Here is a 16375-nt window from a genome sequence, read left to right as displayed (position 1 = left end):
AAGAGACTGCAATCAAGTATACACATAAATGTGTACGCAAATATTCCCATATTTTCCATTCCACTCTCCCAAAGCTGATGGGAGTAAACTAAAAATCACCAGAGCTACTGACAACCCAGCTTGAAAAACACTGCTGTGATACAAGAAATCTTTGTACAAAAATTCAGTTCATATACAATTTTAAAGCATGTATCTAATGTAGGTAGCATTTGAAGTATTAGGATATTAAAACGATGCTGATTAGAATCTATGCTAGAGCCTAAACTTTTTGAAGCAGTGATCATTTTTAAATTACGAATATCCTTAACAATAAACTGTGAGAGAAAAGGAAATATACAATTGATATTTTCCATGCTAAGAAAAGCCATTTTTATTATTATGGATATACAATATTACCTGACCAAGTTTTATTTAAGCAAGCTTTTATTTAAAGTTTTACTTTAATTTATATTCATGTTATAAATACAACATACATTTTTCAAATGCTAAAATAACTTTGATTTTTAAAAAATGACACAAATATTAAATCTATTAATCTAAGAAAGCATAGCTAGAAATGATAAATGATTCAATTCTAAACTAAGATATACAGCACTAGCTTAGAAATCTGTAATGTTTAAGTACAAATACCTAAAATGGTTATCATCCTACCGGCAGAATTATAACTGAATCTCTAGCAGCAATGGCTGAGTGGCAGGGTCTTGCATTACCTATTGTGTCAGCTTTGCTAAATCTTCGAGTTACAACATTATTCATGTTTCCATTTTCACAGAGCTTCAATTCTGTGAGATACACTTCTACTTTGCAGTGCTTTACAAACATACCCTGTTCAACCACCTAAAAATAAAACAGAACAGATCATGTCAGCTGTGGCCCACGGTACTTCACCATCTTTAATGCAATATACACATCTCTCTAAAGAGGTGTTAGAAGACAACTGTAGCTCTTCAATGAAATATATTAACTATTAAAACTTATCAATATAAAATAAAAGATAATGGATGGCTGAAAAAGTAAGAAATATCTTTGTAAATTTTCATGTTTAATAGAATCTGAATAACCTTGATATTAAACACTGAGACAGCCTGGAAAGGCAATCTACTGATCTCTGAATGAACATACCTAGTTTAAGAACACATGAAATATGAACACACCTAATATTTACAAAAAAAGTAAAAACAGCTCTGACTAAAGATAGAGACACACTTCTAGCTTTTAATACTTGACCACAAGCAGAAAGTAAAATTTCTAACTATATAATTTCAGTTAGCAACAGCTATATCAACTTATATGTTAATATAATTTTAAAGTAACTAAATTACTGCTGCCGAAGTATTCAGCTATGTACTGTAACTGATGTTAGTTTTCCATCCTAAATGACTTTGACCTTTATATACGCACTTGATAATTCCACACAACGAATGAAAAAAGCAGCTGTCAACATGCAAGTAATAAAGCAGAAAAAGAGAATATACATACATACATACGTATATATATATAAAATCTGGGCCACCTTTTTAATAAGTATATTTTCTTTTGAGCTTCTAAAGGTTAACTGTAGGATTTCAGTCATGAATACTGTTTCTGAAAATAGTAATTGGCCTGATATGTGATACATTAGACAAATATGGCAAAGAAGGCTCCACGTAACTGTTATACTCACAAACTTAGCATCAATTCAATAAGGCACTTAATAATTTTATCTTTCACTTCCAGGAAAATTGTTTTATCCCAAACGATTCAAACATAGTTTATCCAGCATTTAACGTCCAATCCAACATTGTTATAATTTGCCTTACACATTCTATTTATAATTGTTACAGTCACATTTCTAAAATAGGTTAATAGCCCGCACCTCTTCTTCTGTTAATTAACTTAATTCATTTTGCAAACTAATATACAATTGTTTAACTATTAACTAATGAGATTTGTTTTAAATCTCTGCTTTATTTAGAGGGTGAGAATGTAGTAAGGGACATATTATTTAATTTTAAAAGACAACCTGTAGTTAAATTTTAAGTATTTAGAAAAAGCAGGAGCCAAATATTCCTATCAACTAGACATTTCCACACAAGGACTCATATCTGAGTAAGAATTGTAAAAAAATTTTTCAATAAGGTAGTTACTAATTGGTAGGTTGCTAAAACTGAAGTACCCACAGGTCTTAATTTTTTGGGAAAAAAAGACTTAGTAGAGTAGGTAATAGAATAAAGAAACAGGATAAAAATAACAAAAATAAGAAAATGACTCATGAATTATATGGGGTATATACTTTCTAAATATGAAGAGTTTCCTCCAAACATGAAAATTTTCACAGTATTAATAGAGAGTCTCCTGGAAAGAATGGTCAGAAAGTCAAATCAATGGAAAAAAAAAAAAAACAACTGAAAACAAAATATAAAGATTTCAATGTTATCTTTCATTGGTAAAACCCTCATAACCACTCTTCAGAATATATTTTACTACTTCAAGAAGTAGTATATTAAAAGTTGTTCTTTAGAAAAAGATATAGATCAGATTTTCACTTTTATGTGGAATACAGAGAACCTGAACAAAAGGTCAGGACACAGACAACACTTGCCGCTGCCCAGAGGCCTGGGGCCGCAGCAGAGGGGGTGCGAGGGGAGTCAAACCAGGGGTGGGAGGAGCACAAGGGACTGTGGCCACAGGTGACGTGGCGGTGGGAAAACCACGGGCACTCGCCTGGGGGAGAAATCAAGTTCTATACAAAATGAACAACAATACAGGAAAATAAATTTAATAAAAAAATTGCTCTTTTAAAGAAAATGTCCTCCAATTTTTTATTTGAAAGCACCACACTATAGGAATACTCAATTTTGAAGACAGCTGTCCTATAGCAGGAAAATAGAGCATAGTTATGACTTAGCATTCTAATTCCATTGATATAGAGATGATTTGCTTATGTAATAGCTCCTTTATATTTGTTTGGTCTCCTACCTTCATTAAATATGTTTGCACTGAAAATAACCATTTAAAATAATGGCTGTGAAGATTGTGTAAAAGGAAGAAATAGGTTTAAAAAAGAGTACAAAGTTATATTTACCTAATTATTATAACTATTATAATAATATTTTGATAAAAGACCAGAAGGTATTTAGAAGTAACTCCTATGTTACAGAATTACAGATGTCAATTAAAATATTTTCAAATGATTATAATGCTACCAACTATAAATAAAGAGCAAGCACAAGATGAATTCTGGCTCCTATTCATCCTTTATGACTTAAGGTCACAGGGCCTCCCTGGTGGTGCAGGGTTAAGTCTCAGTGCTGTACAGCTGTCCGCAGCCACTGCCACAGCGTTCCACCCCCAGCCAGGGAGCTACCCACAGGGCACAGCAGACCTCTCCTGTCTCCCCGCTGCTCCCCTCAGCAGTGGATTTCAGTGGATTCGCCAGTTCTGCTCCCCACTCTGTCTCTGGTGAATCCTCTCACCCCTTGCACCTCTGGCCTGTACCCCGGTTCTTGTATACATGAATAAATAAACCTTAAAAAAAAAGACTTGCAGTCACATAAAAATACTTTCATTAACTTATGGCCAAAACGAAGGTAAAGATATCTTTACTGAATTGGTGAGGAAAATACAAGTTTATGAAGAAATAAATATAATTTCTATGTGTTCATTTTGCTGTGAATAATATAAAGTGCATTTTGTACAAAGCCATGAAATACATCTGGTAAAACTAATGTGGTGCAATTTTGTATCCAGATAGAAAAGTTTAACAGAAACCTTACTTCAAGTGCCTCCCCTTTTTTTAGAGATTCATTTTTATTTATTTATGCATATAAGAACTGGGGTGCAGGCCAGAGGTGCAGGGGGTGAGAGGACTCACCAGAGACAGAGTGGGGAGCAGAACGGGCAGACTGACTGAAAGCCACTGCTGAGGGGAGCCGCGGGGGGACAGGAGAGGTCTGCTGCGCCCTGTGGGTAGCTCCCTGGCCGGGTATCTAACCCAGGTTGTCGCAGGGATAGCGTGATAGTGCTGAGACTCAACCCGCACACTACCAGGGAGGTGCCCCCACCTCCTTTTGGAAACAAAAATAATTTCTAAAGAAATCTGGTACTGAAGCCATGAAACACATTTAAAAAACACACAGGGGAAACACACCACTGTAATGACTTCACGGATATTCTGGGGACCTGGACTCCAGCAGCAAAGGGAAAGCAACCCCGAGGGCCATCATCAAACCCACACGCCTCCACACAGCAAAGCCGTCATTAAACAGTGAGACACACGGATAAACAGGAGAAAGTTTCTGTACATCACACACCCACCCAACAGGGGCTACTATCCAAAATGAAGAACTTTTATAATTAACAAGAAAACAAATAATCTAACCAAAAAATTGGGCAGAAAAGCTAAACAGACACTTCTCCAAAAAAGACTGATTACCAACAAGCACACGAAAATACGCTCATTACTTGTCACCAGGGAAAGGCAAGTCAAATCCGCAGTGAGGTGCAGCTCACACCTGTGAGAATGGCCTGTGTCAGAAAGGGCAGAAATAACAGATGGCGCAGGCACGCGGGATGCACCGTGACCTAGCCTCTACATCAAACAGTAGGGAGGGTCCTCACAGCATTAAAAATCGACTGTGCTATGATTCAGCAATCCCACTCTTAGGTTAACGACACAAAATACAAAAATATTAAAGCACTAATTCAAATGGACAGCCGAGTGACGGACACACCCTCTGGGCTCGAAGAGGAGTGGACGAGCAGATGGGGTGTATATATGACGGAATGTACTCGGCTATAAAAAGACTTGCAATCTTGCCATCTTTGACAACGTGGTGGGAACAATGCTAAGTGAAGTAAATTAGAAGAAAGACAAAAACCACATGATTTCACTCATGGGGAATAAAAAAACAAAGCAAGCAAAGAATGAAACTCGACCACTATCTTACCGTCCATGAAAATCAACACAAAATGGGTAAAAGACTTAGATTAGATGTAAGACCTGAAACTATAAAACACACAGAAGAAAAGAGGCAAAATGGTCCACGACATAAACTTCAGATGTATCTTTGTGGATTTACTTCCAGTAGCAAGAAAACATCCAACTAAAACGATTCTGCCTGGCAAGAGACAGTAATCAAAACGAAGCAAGACCCTACTTAATGGGAGAAGCATGCACACCATGCATCTGACAGGGGACTGTTGCTGAAGGGCTACAAAGAGCACATACAAGTCATCAAAAAGCAAACAAATAACCCCATCAAAAAAATGGGCAGAGGCACTAACTAGGCACTTCGCCAAAGAAGACATACTGATGACCTATAGGCACAAAAAAGTGTTCATCGTCACTTACCATGAGGGAAATGCAAATCAAAGCCACAATGAGCTCCCACTCACACCAGTGAGAACGGCCCATGTTAAAAAGAATAGAAAGCGGTGCTGGTGAGGGAGTGAAGTAAAAGGAAGCTTCTGATACTGCTGGTGGAAATGCAGACAGGTCCAGTTGCTAGGGAAAGCTGTGTGGACATGCCTCAAAAGACTGAAAAGGAATCTGCCCTAGGGCCCAGCAGACTCCTAGATGTCTACTCAGAGAACACAAAAACCCTAATTCCAAAGGAAACCTGCACTTTTATGTTTACTGCAGCACTATTCACAGTAGTCAAGATAAGGAAACAATCCAAGTGCCCCCCCCCAAACAGGTGGATCAAGACATGGCATATACACCATGGAATACTACCCAGCAACAAGATAAACTCATGCCATTTGCAGCAACGTGGATGGTGCTGGAGAGATGATCTACTACTGAAATAAGTCAGGAGAAGACAAATCCCAGGTGGCATCGCTTATATGCACAACACCGAGAAACCAAACCTTGTTGGCCTCCTCTGTTTTTTAACCAAAGTTCATCATCCATCTATTTTTTTTTAAATGCACTTTATTTTTATTTATTTATTTTTTAAAAGATTTGTTTGTTTGTTTATTTATCTATTTATACAAGCACTGGGTACAGTCAGAAGCGCGGGAGGGTGAGAGGATTCACCAGAGCCAGAGCGGGGAGCAGAGCAGGCAGAAGGACCGAAGTGCACTGCTGAGGGGAGCAGCGGGCGGCAGGAGAGGTCTGCGCGCCATGTGGGACCCTCCTCCCACATGGTGGCCGGGAGCAGCCGGGGATCGAACCGGAGCGCAGAGGCTGCGGGCAGCTTCGCAACCCAGCGCTCAACCGCTGCGCCACCGGGGAGGCCCCATCATCCATCTTTTTATACTTTCAATTTTTTTAGACTGCTTCATAGAGGGTGACATACATTCTAAACAAAATGCAAATTATAACTAGTTGTCCCTATTTTTGCAAGGCTGGTAGGGATTCAGTAACCGGTGGCTACACCAGGAGTCGGGAAATTATGGCCCACAGCCAAATTCAACTCACCAACTATTTCTGTAAATAACACTTCACTGGTATACAGCAACGTCAATTTATTTACATAAGTATGGTTGCTTTTGTGCCCCAAACAGCAGAGATGAGTAGTGTCCAGAGACCGTTTGGGCCACAAAGTGAAAATAATCGTTCCATGGCCCTTTACAGTCTAAGCTTGATGACACCTCCGTGCCCGCAGAGCTCTCCACTCACTAGGTCAGTAACATTTTGTGATTTCCAGTGTAAATGTGTTAAGTTTTCGTTTGGTTTATTCCTAGATGTTTAGTATTTGTTCCTAAATACTTTAAGCATTCGTTTAAAAGTCAACTTTATTTGTTGTTAATATACAACTGGCTTTTCTGTCGAGCTTATAGTCATCTATCTTGTTCAACTTAATTCTACTGTCTGTCAGTGTAATTTCTGGATTGCCAACATGTCTTCTAGAATGCTAACAATTTCTTCTTTTTTAAAGCTTATTCTTTTAGTTCTTTCCTTGCATCACCATATTGGTTAAGTGTCTAATACAATTATCTTTGTTTTGTCTATGATCTAAAAGGGAGAGCTTTCAATATTTTACATTTTTTTTTTTTTTTTTTTTTTTGGTGGGACCCTCACCGGTGGCCGGGGAACGAACCGGCGCTGCAGAGGCTGTGGGCAGCCTCGCAGCTCAGTGCTCAACCGCTGCGCTACCAGGGGAGACCCTACAAGTATGTTTTAATAGGCTTCTGTTCATGGCTTCCAGATCTTTAACACCATACATAACACCAAATTAGCATGTGCTAAATTTTAGCACATGCCTTTTCTGTATCTATTAAGACTTTTCTTCTTTATCTGGCTGGTATTAAAATTAAATGTGGCTTTCACAGTTACATCAAAATTGTATTTTAAAAAATCCAACTTGGCCAATTTTTTATTACATTGCTGGGTTTATCTTGCTCCTATTGTGTTTAGGCATGAAGGATTTAAGCAGTTTGTAAATTTTTCTTTCTAGTAATGTTCTTGAGGATTTGTCATATTTATGTTATCCTCCTAAAGCTGGCAAGTATTCTTCCATCCTCTAGAAGAGTTCTCACTAGGACTAGTAAGGTTATTTCTTGAATGTCTGGTAGACAATACTGATGAAGTCTCCCGGGCTTGCAGTTGTCCCTGTGGGAAGATTTTCCTTTAATGATTCAATTTCTTTATATTGAATTAGGACAAAGAAGACAATTTAGATTTTCTATTTCTTATTGTTTCAATAGTAAGTGATATTTTTCTAGAAATATGTTCATTTGATCAAAATTTTCATTTTATTACATAAAAGAATTTTTTGTGGAAAAAGTTTCGACAAGTCTCCAGGCTCTTTCATGACGTCCCTTTCTTCATGCCTAACGTTGGACATTTGTCCTTGTTCTCTGTTTATTCTTCATCAGTCTTGCCAGGAGCCATTCTTACTTTACCAGTGTCATTGTTCTTTCATTTAAGTCAGCTTTGTTCATTTGGTGTACGTTCTTTTCTATTTTATTAATTTCCAAGTTATATTAATTCTCAGTTAGGCTTAATTCCCTTTTCTTCTTTTAATTTCTTTAGGTAACAGATTTTCTTCTTTTCCAATACATGTATTTAAGTTATAAGAATGGCTCTGACATTTTTATTGTGGCTTTCATTTTGTATTTTTATTATCAGTCTAAAATGCCTAATTTTACTTTTTATTTCTTCTTTGACACAAAGATTACTTAGAAGCATATAGTTCTTTTCCCAGGAAGCAAGGAAATAACCTATTTTTTCTGTTTGTTATTGATTTCTAAAATCTGCGGAGGACAGAAAATATATTTAATTATTTCTATCATTAAAAATATTGTGGAATTTGCCTGAGAGCCGAGTTTATGGTAACTTGGGTAAATTTTCACTCATAAAACTTTTATATTCTAAGCATACTACATGTCAACTACATCCTGGTGCTGGATCACGCTGCACAGTCTGCTTTCACACTCATGCATGTGGCTGTTGGCAGAGACTTCAGTTCCTCCTCAGGGGATCCTCTCCACAGGCTGCTGCACAGCACACTTTTGCTCAGCACTGCTCCAACGGAGAACGCGAGAACTTCCAAGTTAGAAGTACCAGTGTCTCTTACTATGTCAGAAGTAACATGCTACTGCTTCTGCTGACTTCCACTGGTCACTGCCAACTCTGGTACAGTATGGGCAATCAAGAACAGATGAACAACAGCAGGACACAGTGATCACTGGGGAGCATCTGAGGCCAGCTACCAGTTAAGCCTCTGGTTCCTAGTAAGTCACAGTCCATCCCCCATATGCAAACTACACTCACTCCTGCAAAGATCCGTCACTAGCCTCTTCCCATTACAGCATCTCCTGAGGATTCAGGAGGCTGCCGTCTGGATCTGACCCAGAGGCAGAGGGGGCCCGCTGGGTGTAGTCTCTCAAGCATCCTGCGTGTAAACCTTTGGGTATGGTTCTTGATTGACAGACCTGCGAATTAAGAGGTAAGTTTTCTGCCCAACATATACCCAAAATAAGATGGTGGGGCATGCAGAAGATAATGTTTCATACATTTCTGTTAAGGGGGTGGGAGGGGAGAGAGTCCAAGTTCAGAAATTCTGAAATCCCCCTGGGTAAATACTGGAAATTCCTTGAGCAGGGGTCACTCTAGCCCTGCCTGAAAGGACTCTTCCTACCGTGTGGGTCTGCTTTCAGAGTCGCCCTTTCTTCATGAGAACCAGCAGGTGACTGCAGTCTAGTGAGTCCTCGGTCTAATTCCTGCTTGTAGAAGTCTGGGCTGTCAAAGGTCTCTCTCATTTCACACTCTCTGGAGTCTGAGACAGCTCAGGTGTACGCAGAAGGGGCTGCCCGAAGGTGTGAGGGAGGAGGCAGAGGTATCCTGGAGTACATGCCAAGGCTGTTACGTAATCTTTAGAACACCGTTATCCCCAAATCACTACTATTTGAAGTTCTGCCTTATGATTTACTTACTTTTAGTCAATCTACATTTTTCCTGTGTCACCAAGCTTCCACATGGAATCAATTTTTCTTCTATTCTGAAGACACTTGCATTTTCTTTAGTGCAAGACTGCTCACGATAAAGTCTATCAATTTTTTCCTCTGAAAATGGCTTTTTTCTCCTCATGTGTGAAGAACGCATCCCTGGATCCCAGGGTTCTTGGGCGACAGTTGTTTTCTTTTAGCCTTTGAAAGACACTCCATTGCTTTGTGACTTGCGTTTCACCGAATCATCTGTTTCATCCTTACTTTGAAAGTAAGGTAGCTTTTATTTTCCTGGTTCCTATTAGGAATATTTGCCTTTGTTACTTAATAGTTTTATTTGTTATTCAGTAGTGCTCGCATTTGAAAAGGACAGGGTTCTCAGGAAAGAGACACATCTGCGCAGTCGCGGGTAGGCAAGAGGGCACCCATGTGACTCTCCCCAAGACCTGCTCCGTCCTCTTGCCTATTTATGTGCTGGGGACAGTAATGCTCACCCCAGAGCTTTCTAGGACGATGACATCAGTTAGTAATGCAGCGCTACAATGTATCTGTAACAGTGATTTGTAAACCTCTACAAGTCAGCTGCTAATAGCACACATTACACAGTAACGTTCTGTTGCCTTTTTCTCCAAGACACTTGATGAGGCTTCACAAGCCACTGAGTAGAACGATTCAACAGAAATATTTTTATTGTTATGACTTATATGTACCTTTCGTGCTATTGGTTCCTGACCTTCCATCAGTGTATACCAGCTGACAAGTTTATTCCAGCCCTCAGTGGGCAATAGTATGTAATCCAACTCATCAATTAGATGTTCTTTAAGTGACTGGGCATCACCATCTGCAAAAGCAAAAATAAATTCAATAAACACAAAGAGACAATAGTGCGTATCTTAATAATTTGGTTGCAAACATTGCAAATTCAACTCATGAAGACTAATTCAAGTATTTAAAATAATAAACTTTGAAAAAGGCTCTAAAGAGGTTTACATATAAACCCTCATATTCCAAGATGAACTGTTGCTTTCAATGGTACTTCAATAACAATACACTCTTAAATAAAGTTTGTACATGAGATATTACTCAACTACAAAGCAAAGATGAAACCTTGCCATTTGCAACAACATGGATGGTATCATGCTTAGTGAAGTAAGCCAGAGAAGACAGACATGGTATGACTTCACTCATATATGTGTTTATAAAAAAAATAAAAAGATGAACTAAATAAAAGAAAAATAAGTTTCAGAATAAAGATTAATTGGCAGTTGTCAGAAGGGAAGTGGGGAGAGGATAGGTAATTTTGGTCAATTGTACGGTGAAAGGCAGAATTGGACTTCTAGTGGTGAACTTGACGTAGTATATACAGCAAGTTGATTTTTTATGATGGACACCCGAAACCTATGTAATGTTATAATGCAATGTTACTTAAATTTAAAAAAAGTTTCAGTGTGCACATTTAAGTCAACCAATAGTCTCTAAAAACATAATTTTTCTTGTGATTGGCTCTTAAAAAAACAAACAAAGAAACCCAGTGAGATGTAATTTTTAAGGCAAAAAAGTATTTCCCAATTACTTTGCATATCAAAGCAGCAAATCAATATCCTTGTGCAATGACTCCGCAGCACATGGGCTGGAACCATGATGGAAATGACAAAAGGGCATGTTGTAAAAATCAGCTCATTTCTCCAGAAGGCACATGACCTGTATTCCTCCCAAGATCTAAAGCAGAGGTAGCTGATCAGACATGGCTCTAATTCTAAGATTCATTTTCACATTTCTGATAAAACTCAACAATTTAATGCAGGGCAGGCCAGTTAAACTTATGCCACAGTCCTAATCCAAGACTCATTTATTGTTTATTATTTGTTTCTTTAGTTTAATTTCCAAAGTGTAGAAACAGAAATAGTTCAGAGTTACACATGACATAAATAGTTCTGGCAGCTGTTTCAGGGTGGATTCCATCACATTTTTTTTACATAGAAACAGTTCTGCAGATAAAGGCACACTTCCTCCTGTACAACCTGTATGCCTTCTATTTTTTTCTTCCTGACTTACTGTATTGACTAGAACCTCTCGTACAACGCTGGCTTGAAGAGGTGAAAGTGGACATCTCTGTCTTTTTACTGATTTTAGAGGTCGAGCATTCAGTCTTTCGCCACTGAGTCTATATCACCTGCAGATTTTTCATATATGCCTATTATAAGGTTGAGGATGTGGCCTTCTATTTTACTCTTACTTTACAGGATATGTTAAACTTTTAATATGTACTTATATGTTCTATATAGCCTTTTTAACACTGGATTCAATTTACTAAAATTAAGAATTCAGCATCTATGTTCATGAGGGATACTGATTTAGAGTTTTCTTTTCTTGAAATGTCTGTCAGATTTTGGCATCAAGGTAATGATGTATATTTAACAGCATGAGTTGGGAGGTATTCTCTTCTAATTTTTTAGAAGAGTTTTGTAGAATTGGTGTTATTTCCTCCATTAGAAGTATGGTAAAATTCACTAGTGCAACCACCTAGGTCTGATGTTTTTCTTTGTTGGAAAGTTTTAAACTACAAATCCAATTTCTGTAATTGATATAGGGCTATTTAGGCAATCTAATCTTTTGGAAGGAGTTTTGGCAGTTTTCCACTTTTCAATGAATTCATCTTTTTCCATCTAATTTGTCTGATTTAATAGCATAAATTTCATATTCCACTCTGTCCTGTAGTATCTGTAGATTCTGTACTGATGTTAACCCTCTTGTTCCTGATATTGATAATTTTTTATTTTTCTTGTGATAAGCCAAACTAGGTATTTGTCATTTTCATTATCTCACCAAGAACCAGTTTTTGGTTTCAATAATTTTCTCTATTTTTCTCTTTAATTTCCATTGGGAACTTAATTTACTTTATTTTTTTGTTTGTTTAGTTTAGCTTTCTTTGTTCTTTATTTTAGTTTCTTAAGTCAGAAACCAAAGACACTGATGTGAGATCTTTCTAGATGCATAGTGTGTGACTTAATTTCCAAATACTTGAAGATGTTCCAGCTATCTTTCTACTATAAACTTTAATTTATTGCACTGTAGTAAGAAAACATATCTTGTATGAACTTTCAATTTTACTGAGATATATTTTATGGCTCAGAATATGGTGTACCTAAATTTTCCATGTGCACATTTGAAAATAATTTTCACACCGTTGTTTTCCATGGAATGTTCTCTAAATGTCAATTAAGTTGGTTGGCAGTGTTGTTCAATTCTCCTATGTCATTACTAATTCTTCAGTCTACAGGTTTCCTATTATTTATAGAGAAAAGAGCAGTGAAATAGTCATTCTCTAGTTGTGTGTATTTTCCTCTTCTTTCTTACAGATCTATCAGCTTTTACATCATGTACTTTCAAGTTAGGCCATTATGTGGACATATATTCAGTATTATGTCTCCTTAATGACTTATCCTAGTCCATTTATGATTATGATGTGAACTTTATTCCTAGTGATGTCCTTTGTTCTGAAATTAATATTAATTAGTATTAATATAGCTACCACAGCTGTCTTTTTTATTACTTTTAACACGTTTATTAGTTTTCTATTGCTGCAGAACAGCTTACATAGCAACTTAAAGCCACACTCATTTATAAAGCCCAATTCTGTGGGTCAGACAGTTAACTGAACTCAAATGGGTTCTCAACTGAACTCACTGGGTTCTCTACTAAAGACCTCACAAACCAGACATCAGGTTGTCAGCTGGACCAGTTTCCTACCTGAAGGCTCTAGGAAGAACTTGCTTCCAAACCTGCTCACACTGTCAACAGCATTCAGCCTTGCATAGCTGCAAGTGTGAGGTCCTTATTACTTGCTGTGTAGGGGCCCAAGATAATCTTCTGTTCCCAGAGGGTAACTGCCTGCCTTCCTCCTTACATGGTCCCGTCTATTGGCAATTCAGCAACGATGCACCGCGTCCTTCACATGCTTTTAACCCCACTTCTACCACCAGCCACAGAAAATTCCGCTTTTAAAGGGCATGTGTGATTTGATTAATTTCACAGAAATATAATCTCCCTTTTGCCAACTAACTTAAAATAATCAAAGGAGTCATATTGCATTCCACTACACTGAAAGGGAGTCAGGTTTACTGAGGAGCAGTATTGGAATTCTGCTTACTACAACATATCCTTTCCAGACTTAATCTTTCTGTATTTTTAACATTTCAAGTGGTTTTCTTGGATACAGCATCAAAGCAGGTCTAATTTTTTTTATCCAGTCTTACAGCCTCTACTTCTAATTGGAATATTAACATTTATTGTGAATATTCATAGAGCTGGGTTTAACTCTACCATTTTGTTGTCTGTTTTTGTTTCACTTGGTCTTTGTTCCTTTTACCTACTTCAATGATTTTTTTTTAATAAACCTGACATTTTTCCTCAATATTTTTCTGCTTCTTGATTGCCAGGCAATCTTTGGTTAGATCCAAGATATTATAAATTGTGTCTTGTTGGATGCTGGATATTTCTGTACTCCGATAAATATTCTTGACATTTGTTCTGAGATGCAGGTAAGTTTGGAAATACTTTGTTACGGAGGTGCACACCTGAAACCAGTACTGCATACACTGTAAATTAATGTTACCTCAATAGAAAGATAAAAAATTCTTAATAAGTTCAAGTTATAGCTAATGCTATTGTCTTCTTAAAAATAAAGTTGACAAGAAGTGAGGGTTACAGAAGATTAAGGTAAAAATCCAAGAACATAAATATATACCAATGTTTAAAATCTTAAAAAATATACATCATGTGTCCATTAGGAGAAACGATGTGTGATGAGGCATTTGGCCAAAATAATGAGATATACTTTCAAGTCTACGTTATTCATTTAACGATTTAAACAATGAGAAATGCTTATTCATCATAAATGAAAAACAAAATTTGTCAAGATACACAATTAATAGTTCATTAGATCAAATCCATAAAGCAAAGAAATTTCTAATTAATTTATTTACAATAACATTTTACATACTGTATGTGCTGACTACAACATATTGAAATGAACACATTTGCCATTTGAGTGTAAAAAGAAAAGACTGAACCTTTGAGAAGTCCAGAGTTGTCAATGGGCCCAGGGTATACATTCTGATCTCCCATCTGGTATTTGTCCCAACTGTCAAAGCCAACATATTTTTTCCACTGTTTGAACCAGCGACTATCAACTAGGTACCTAAAAAAAGAAAAGAAATCAGTAAAGGAAAAACACCAGGAGGTACAAAAACAGTGGCAAAATCATCTATGTTTATAAGGGTCTACTTTGAAAGAGTATTAAGAACAACTGTAATTTTACTTATTATTTGGAATAAAATGTGTCAAAAGTATTATTTTATTGTTCTAGAAGTATCTACTTGAGAAAAAGTATTGTCATACACATTTAAAAAAAAAAAAACCTTAACAGCATTTAAATAGCTACTCAAAAAATATTTGCCAATGGAACAAAAGTTCAAAAGTTAATCACAAGAATCAAAATGAAAATTTAAATGCAATATTGCAAAGTGTAAAGAAATATGAAAACTGGTTCTTTTGCAAAAAACTTACAAATATAGTATGGTAATTTAATATATTTCACAATATCTTTCTAAGGGTAAGGAAAACTGATTATTAAAGATTTATAAGATTGATTATAACAACTATAATGAAACTTAAAAAAGAACTTAAAAATTAGCTTCTCGACCAACAAAAGTTAGTAAGTATACTCTCTCTGTTTTTCCTATAGTAAAATCTGCTAGAGCAAACAGCTGGCTTTGATTCCAAAAGTGTGAGACACCAAACACTACAAATATTATCGAACCTATTCATCTTATTTTCAAATATCTAGAATTAACTTCTCATCTACCTAAACTCACTTTGTGTTATGAAGCACATTCTCCATATCTACCATTATATACCTTCTTGACAAATTTCAGATAATCTTCCTTTCACCTCGTCACAGTAACTCACAAGCTGCAACCCTTCTGAATTGTGTTTCCACAGCAAGCTAAATTTTTTTCAAAATTGAAAGTGTCATATTCATCGCAGTACTTATGTGTACGTGTAAAGCCATGCTAACATGTTTTTCCCAGTTCTCTGATTTTGTCAATCATGTCATCTGTAGATGTCTTGATACCGTCTAATTCAGACTTGTCCCAGCAAAGTGTACTACCATTTTTCATTCTTTTTTTTTATATGTGTAAATGACAAAAATTTTAGCGTTAATGTAGCATGATTTTTAAGAACACATGCTACGTATGTTATAGACCAACTGTACAAAAATTAACTATAGTTGGATTAAAAACATAAATGTGAAAATAAAAGTATAATTATTTAAAAAGATATAGCAAAATACAGGAAGAGTTAGAACAAAAAGCAAACAATCTTACTGATAAAAGTTAATAAACTTGCCAAGGTTAAAATTAAAGGCTTCAGTTCAACAAAGACACCACCAAGGAGCAAGATGATACAGATTGGGGAAGACACTGCACTGAACAACAAAGGATTAGAATGCACGAAGAACTCCTTTAAGCTAACTTAAAAAACTGAAAAAGGGGAAAAAAGGGCCTCCCCAGTGGCGGAGCGGTTGAGTGCTGGGCTGCGAAGCTGCTCACAGCCTCTGCAGCACCGGTTGGATCCCTGGCCGGTGAGGGATGAGTGAGGGGCCCACATGGCGCGCAGACCTCTCCTGCCGCCCGCTGCTCCCCTCAGCAGTGTCCTTCGGTCCTTCTGCCTGCTCTGCTCCCCGCTCTGGCTCTGGTGGATCCTCTCACCCTCCTGTGCTTCTGACTCTACCCAGTACTTATATAAATAAATAAAAATTAATAAAAAAAAGGGGGGGGGAAGGTACAGAGAACTGGAAAGCAGAACAGCCTGTGTACACAGGACAAGATGCTCAACTGCATGGGCGACGAGAAAGCACCAACTAAGACCAAACCATAACAGCCTCCCGAGCCTGGTGCACGTGCACATGTGTCAACAAGATTAAGCAGGGAAAGAT

General features: G+C 37.1%; 1 protein-coding gene across 2 annotated transcripts in view; it reads right to left on the bottom strand.

Moving 5' to 3' along the window:
- Nucleotides 1-16375, bottom strand: part of USP15 (ubiquitin specific peptidase 15) — a gene marked incomplete at both ends in the record, with an annotated part of 88213 nt that overhangs the window by 56741 nt on the left and 15097 nt on the right. For both annotated transcript variants that reach the window (XM_084255678.1, XM_084255679.1), the window contains 3 exons: nucleotides 711-837; nucleotides 10086-10216; nucleotides 14448-14575. In XM_084255678.1, the coding sequence (XP_084111804.1) occupies nucleotides 711-837; nucleotides 10086-10216; nucleotides 14448-14575 (386 nt within the window). The remainder of the gene's footprint in view (nucleotides 1-710; nucleotides 838-10085; nucleotides 10217-14447; nucleotides 14576-16375) is intronic.

This window comes from Talpa europaea (assembly GCF_964194135.1).
Source record: "Talpa europaea genome assembly, chromosome: 15".
Classification (NCBI taxonomy): domain Eukaryota; kingdom Metazoa; phylum Chordata; class Mammalia; order Eulipotyphla; family Talpidae; genus Talpa; species Talpa europaea.
Note: the sequence above shows the minus strand (reverse complement) of the source record. Positions and strands in the feature narration are given on the sequence as shown.